General features: G+C 47.6%; 2 protein-coding genes across 2 annotated transcripts in view; one reads left to right on the top strand and one right to left on the bottom strand.

The window, feature by feature from the left end:
- Window positions 1–994, top strand: part of POMT1 (protein-O-mannosyltransferase 1) — a 13150-nt gene extending 12156 nt beyond the window's left edge. Inside the window, exons 19-20 of the mRNA XM_010023655.1 lie at window positions 302–479; window positions 684–994. Coding sequence (XP_010021957.1) covers window positions 302–479; window positions 684–858 — 353 coding nt within the window. The 3' untranslated portion in view covers window positions 859–994. The remainder of the gene's footprint in view (window positions 1–301; window positions 480–683) is intronic.
- Window positions 995–3941: 2947 nt separating this feature from the next.
- UCK1 (uridine-cytidine kinase 1) lies at window positions 3942–7009 on the bottom strand (the record flags this gene model as incomplete). The annotated part of the gene is made up of 6 exons (XM_010023656.1): window positions 3942–4230; window positions 4612–4660; window positions 5655–5749; window positions 5840–5982; window positions 6072–6168; window positions 6917–7009. Coding segments are annotated over 6 exons (665 nt in total), but the record flags the coding sequence as incomplete, so codon positions are not given.
- Between the last annotated feature and the right edge of the window lie 3 nt (window positions 7010–7012).

The following is a 7012-nucleotide window of genomic DNA, read 5'->3' as shown; positions in this document are numbered from 1 at the left end:
GTCCTGCTGAGGTACCATCTCTGCGGGGCCGGGCAGTTTAATGCTGATCTTTCTGGCAGTCTATTTTGTTGTCATGCTGTGAAGCTGCTCCATATGGGCTCTGATCTGTCTTGCTGGGTACTTACAGTCTTGCGTGACAAAACATAATCGTTTCCCTCAGTTAAGTGTGGTTAAGTTAAAGGTTGTATTAGTACAAACTATAGAGAGCGGGAGGTAAAAACCAAACCATGACAATAGACAACCTCTTAGACACTTCATACTTCCAGGGACTATGCTTTGACTTATCTCCTCTCTCCTGCAGATGCATGGCAGCTCTGGGTATCAGCTGGAGGGATCTGTGTTGGAGGCTGGGCTGTGAATTACTTGCCCTTCTTTGGCATGGAGAAAACACTGTTCCTGTACCACTATCTGCCTGCCCTCACATTCCAGATTCTCCTGATTCCCATCGTATTACAGCACATCAGTGATCACCTCTGCAGGTATTTGGTTTTAACAGATTGGTAGACAAGAGAAGAGACACTGTTCTCTTCTCCCAGGTTGGCACCTTGGCAAGCTGCTGCAGGGAAAGCAGTGGTTTTGCCAGCAGTGGCCATAGTGCATTTAACGAAGAGAGTCTTCCTTTTGAATGAAGTGTTTGACCAGCCTCGATGTAACTGCTTTTCCCCCCACTTCTCTCATCCCAGATCTGTGCTTCTCAAGAGCATGTTCACTGCATTGATCGTAGCCTGGTTCTCTTCAGTTTACTTTGTGTATTGCACATTCAGCCCTGTGACCTATGGGGAGCCCTCCCTGTCTGTTACTGAACTGAAGGACTTGCGCTGGAAGGACACCTGGAACATCCTGATCCGAAAACAGTGACAATTACCATGCCATTACAGGCAAAAAGAAACACCTTTTATGCAAAGCCAACAATTTATTGATAGTGTACCTTAACAGACTGATCAAATAATTGACAGTAGTTCAGCTCTAATTATTACAGGAAAAGAAAATAAAAGAACACTTACAGAAAGCTCTCGACAGTAACAGAGTTGTTATGAACACAATTCCCAGTTTCTACCCTTGTAACATTCACCCTTCCCCTGCTCCTCAGGGTTGCTGACTTCAGGCAACAGCATCCCAGCTCCTTTGCAGGGAAGGGCATACTACAAGGGTTTCTTCTTCCTGTCCTGGGAGTATGATAGTGATGGTTCCTTCCTTCTTGCACTACATTGCACTTGAGGCTATTTTATGTTTCCTAGCATCTTGGTCTGGAATTCCATGTTACAAGTTACTATAAATGGCTGCTACTTTCCAACATCTCAGATAGATACTTTCTTCTGTTTTCTTTTTATTCCTAAAAACTGGGGTTTTCCAGCTCAAAAGCTTACACATTTTTAACCTTCACCAGTTGTCCCTGCAATCTCCAGCATCATCCCATGACTGTATTCCTCAACAATGCATTCTTTGCCGCCACTTCCAATGCTCTGCTATCAATCATCCCTATTTCATTACTTTACAGCACTAAGCCAAGTTTATAAATAGTTCATTCTGCATAGAGTAATGACTTGTTACTATTATCTATGTATAATCATTTGGCATAACCATAATTTTTATGAAGTTAAGCAAAAATAAAACAAATAGACATTACAAAAATTGCTGTTACAGCTAAATAAGCTAAAACAAAGCTTCAGGCAGGCCAGGAAGTCAGCCAAAACCAGAAGAATCCTTTGGCCTTGTGGCAGTCCTATGAAGCCTATGGCCTATTACTAGCAATGGCAGGATCACATTTAGTGGGCTGCAGGGTTACACCTCAGTCTCATAGGAAGAGGAACTCGAGGCAGAACTGATCATGCTGACAAGAAACCTGCTCCAACTTGTACACATGGGTTCAGGGTAAACCCCTTGTAACGCAGCCCATGCCCTGGCCTGCCCCAGCAGAGGAATTCAGAGTAAATGTGCACGTGAAGGACAGGGATCGCTCGGTGAGCTGTACAGGGAAAGCTCAGTGATCTGTGCAGAGCTTTGTAATAGCTCTGTACAGGTATTCAGCAAGGGTTATAGTACCTACACCACATCTGATTCATCTTCCTCATGTGGCTGCAGCAGCAGGATCTCGCAGTACAGCTCAGAGCTGACCAGGAACAGCACTCCTAGCCAGACCAGGGTGCTTTTTATAGCATTCCTCACTGCTCTAACAAATGCTGTTCAAGGCTGCTTTGAGCTCCCCCCACCCCCAGAGGAAGGTATGATCAAACACCACAGTCATTCAGAGTAGGTTTTAGTGACTGTTTTGCTCCTACTTCAGTCAGCCCCGATAGCTAATGCTTCAGTGCAGTAGCTCATACTCTAAGTCTGGCACCCTGAGCTAAACAGCACCCAGCAGCAGTTAGGAAAGGAGCTTTCTCCTCAGCATTACAGAAGTGTACCTCTGAGCTGTGGGGATCACTAACAGATAACAAACCTTTACTGATTTCCAGTGTTGAAAAGACTATGAGGGATGAAAGTGCAGACTGCATTTGTCATTATTTTCCTCCAAAGCTTCAGCCATTACAGAACTAACAGTAACAATTCTGACTTAAGAGGAAAAGGAACTGCTGAGTCCTAAGAGCATCCCCAGACGTGTTCCTTTCTGTACCTTTGTGCTGCTGTAGTGCAAGAAGCACAAATACCTTCTGTATAAAACGGTCATTTCTGATCACTGTTTGTTCATCTGCTTATCAGCCAAAGTCACACACCCACATCCAATACATCCAACACATCCAACGCAGCCAGACCCTGGGTTTAGCAAACCAGCAAATATGAAAAAGTTTCCCTTAATAATCTCCCTCCCCCCTATCCCTTCTTAAAGTTACATCCGAAGTCCAGACTCAAGAAGGGTTTCACAAGGACATTTTCAAAGGGCCAGCTTGCACTTCATTTCATTCCAGAAACTTCATGGTGCTGCAGTATCAACTTATCTGGGGTAAACGACAGAAACTGGGATGTCACTGTTTACTTCCAGCCTCTTGTCTGCTCTGTTTAGCAAACCAGACGTTCTCGAGTTTAAACTGAATGCAAGGCAAGCACTTTGACCCTGCTGGAGGATAGAACTGTGTCAAGGCAGCTCTTTGTGCCATCAGAAGGAGGCTCCTGCAACTCACAGCTTTCCCCCTTGCTGATCTTACCACCCAGCTCCAGAAGCTGACGGATTCCACCCAGCAGAATCTGCAACCAGCAGTACAGAAATGCCCTAACGGACACTAATACTGACAAGGTCAGGTCTCTTATTTCCATGAGCAACTCAATCCAGTTGGAGCTCACACATTCAGTAACTGTGGTAAAGACAACTATCTGGGTACAAAAAATAATCATACAGTGTAGCAAAGTTTGGGAGCTTAGAAAGGAATAAATTGGGAACCAGAATCACCCAACTTGGGCCTGTCCACTTGATGAACTGCAAGTTCCCGTTTATCCCAGACAGTCCCTGTTTCACCTCTATCTCAGGGGAGAGATTCCTCTATAGACGAATTGTTCTGTCCCCACACACTGCTATAGGGTAAAAAGGAGGCTGGTCATCAGGAAAGCAATGCACAACCCAAGATACCAACAAGGTGGAGAAGAGAAGGCCTACATCTGCTTGTTAAAAATTAACAGGGTTTGAGCTAGTCTTGGCCAAGAGACTGCTTTTTCTTCTGAGAACAACAGGCAGCTAATTTTCCTCTAAGGAAGATCACCCTTAGGGAAATGGGGTGCTTTGCTAACCCCCAGTAGCACTTAATTTTCAGGGGAGACTTCAGCATTAGATCTCATTTTGAAAACTCAAAAAAGGCAAATGGCACTGCCTCCAACCAGTTCATCAAGTAACATCAGGACTCCAGGCGTGGCAGGGAGAAAAGGGAGAGGGTCTCAGAGAGGAGAGGAGCTGCAGGCCAACTCCTTCCTCTCCCTTACGCAAAGTGTTTCACACCAGCATCCCCGCCACCGCTAGGATGATTTGAAGGGCACTTCACCAACCATTCTGTGGAAGTCCTTTCCCAAAGTTGTCTTCATCGTTGGCCTGGCAGATCCTTCAGACACTGAGGGGTTAGTGCGGACGGCTGCTGGATTCCAGGTGGGAACGCTTCCCGGCTGCAAGCACGCTGCTGCTCTCTGTTTGCTCCGGGAATGGGCGCTTGTAGGTCCGACCGTGTCCGTTCATCGCTCCTCGCTGCCACTTGCAGATGTCTCCATTGAGGATGTCTTGAATGTGCTGCACTATGAGGTTTATAGCAACTGCAGAGAGGAATGGGAAACACAGCACATGTAAGGCCTTCTTGGCTGAGCTATCTCAAAAATGTGGAGCATCCAGCCCTGTTCAACTCAAGTTTTAACAAGCCCTTAAATGAAACTCTGTCAGCCCTCTGCAGGGAGGTCAGACCTCAACAGAAACCACCAACTGCAAGACCAGTTTTAACACTGGTGTCCTGCTCTGCACCTGACAGCACATTGCTTTTTCCAGCCCTCAGCAGCTGGTTATCCCAGAGGGGCTTGAGCAGCTCCCTCCCCGACAGCTAAACACCTTTCCTTAGAAGCCTGCAAACAAGGCAGCTCTCCTCCCAGCCCCAAAGGTGGGCTCCCCAGAGAAATCAAAGAGAGAACCCAACTCCCTTTTACCCATGTTGTCAACTCCTCGGGGGATGATCACATCTGCATACTTCTTTGTCTGCAAAACACAAACAGAGCCTGTTAATGGGAAAAAGTCAGGTTTACTCTAGGAAGAAGCTACCCAACACCAGAAAGCTGGAGGCTAAGATGGAGGGATTTCTGTGCTTTGGGCTGCAAGGTAAAGCTACTGGTCATGGCAAACACCTAAATGACTTGAGAAGTCATACTGGATTTAAGATCAGGGATTGTTCTTACTGTCCCTCTGCAGAGAAGCAGCAGGTAGAAGCAGTACCTCAAGCCTGCAGTACTTGCTTACCTGCTTCGAGGCCAAGGTCTGTTTGCTAAGAGCTGGTTGTCATCAGTATTTCACAAGCCACTGCTAAATCCCTGCCAAGCACTGAGGTACTCAATATGCATGTGAAATTCCTTCCTGCCTCTGATGACATTTTATTGATCACCACCACCACAGAGCCCCTGCTCCCCCCACTCTTAAACAGGCTGGCAAACTCAGCATTTTAATGAGTGCTTTTGCAGTCCCAGAATTGCTCTGATCCAGAGCAAGAGCTGCCTTTTCCATCTTATTTCATCCACAAGCAGGATTTTGTTTTCCAAAGGGTTTTTTACAAATTAATTGGATGATTGGCCCTGCATTATATGGCATAGCAAACAGATGCTATAAGGGTATCTGCTCCAGGTATTCACCAGTGTTCCCTGGTAAGAGAGAGCCTGTAGGAAATCAAGCTCCTCTTTCTTCCCTCAAGACTTAAGAATAAATGCAGAGTGGGAGTGTTTCAGTCAGAGGGGCCCACATGCTAAAATAGCCTCCTGGGATTTCCATGGTGCTTTGCAAGCAGAATGGACCAACCACTTCAGCTCCTTAATCAAGCAACTTGTAATGGTTAAATAGATGGGGCAGAGCGTGAGATGGGTGAAAAATGAACACTAAAAGCCAGCACTGCTGCGTCTACAGTGCAGCTCATCCCCAAGCGACCCTGCTCCTTCTCTCCCCTCCCCAAAACCCCCACAAATCAAACGAGTGGAGCATTTCGTACCGGTAAGCAGAACTCCTCAAAGGCAGGCTTGACAAACGTGGTGTACTGGGTGAGGATCTGCTCCAGGTCCCTCCCACGTTTCATATCGCGCAGAACTGAGGTGGAAAGATAAAACCCACCGGTCTCACCACAATGGATAAGGCACAAGAGCTGCTGCTGCCCGTGATGGCAGAGCAGAGCATTACCTCTGCGGGACAGCCGGACGTCGGAATCCGTGTCAACAAAGAGCCGGAGGTGAAACATGTCCCGAATGTCTTGATTGTAGAAAACCAGGATCCCCTCAAAGAGCACAACGTCGGCGGGATAGACCACTGTTGTCTCTGCCTGCCTGCCACGGACAGACACCCAGCACAGGCTGTCGAATGGGCTTCACACCACGGCTGGGTTCACCACCCCAAACACAGCCCTCGCACCTACCTCGAATGCGTCACAAAGTCGTACGTCGGCACCTCAACTGTTTTGCCCTCAACAATGTTTTTCAGGGTCGTGTGCATCAAGTCGTTGTCAAAAGCATCTGCAAGAGGAAGGTTTAAAGAGGAAGAACTATAGATGCTGCTGCATCCAATGTTCTGCTCAGGTCTTCTAGACCTGAAGGAAAAACTCTGTCCAGTATTCCACGGGGAAAAGAGGAATTTACAGCTTATTCTTTCCTACCAGCAGCAATCTCCACTCAAGTGATAACTGCTGCACTTGGTAACAGAGATAAGGAAGACAGAACTTGCTGTTTATAGTGCAAGTGTCACTGCAATTTGCAGTGAAGAACCCCAAAGCGAAACTTTTAATTGTGTAATTTTACCAAACCACTTACTAATTGTACAGTCTCGTGCAACTCTTTTAATCTGCTGGCTAAGAGTAATTTAGAAAACCTCAGACATCTCTCATGCTTCTCATTACCCACCCTGATGAGCCTACAGCGGGCACCGGGGCAGAACGTGGTCCTGTTTGCAATCCCTAACCCTGCCCTGAGCGAGGGGAGCAGCTGTTTATGGGCACAAGACATATCAGGGAAGGATTTGGGGTAAGTTGGGGTTTATTAGAGCTTCTTAAGAGCCGGGAATGAGGAGACAGCGCTTGTGCAAGCCGGGGTACCGTCCCTCATCGCGCCGTGCACTGCAACAGCAGCAGCGCGGGTTCAGCGGTAGCAGCGTGCACATGGGACACAAACGGGCGCGTTCGGGGCAAGAAGCGCTTTTACCGCTGATCCCCTCCCCGAGCTCCAACCGTGCCGGGACGGGCGCGGGGCAGCGGGGGCTCGGCCTCACCCGGGTGGTCGAAGTTGTACTGTCCCTTGAGCGCCTTGGCCTGCTGCTCGGCGGTCAGCACCTTGTAGAAGCTGTCCTGGCTGAGGATCAGCACCT

Source organism: Nestor notabilis, unplaced genomic scaffold (assembly GCF_000696875.1).
Source record: "Nestor notabilis isolate BGI_N333 unplaced genomic scaffold, ASM69687v1 scaffold17821, whole genome shotgun sequence".
Taxonomy (NCBI): Eukaryota; Metazoa; Chordata; class Aves; order Psittaciformes; family Psittacidae; genus Nestor; species Nestor notabilis.
The sequence above is the reverse complement of the archived record's forward strand: the minus strand, read 5'-3'. Positions and strand labels throughout refer to the sequence as shown.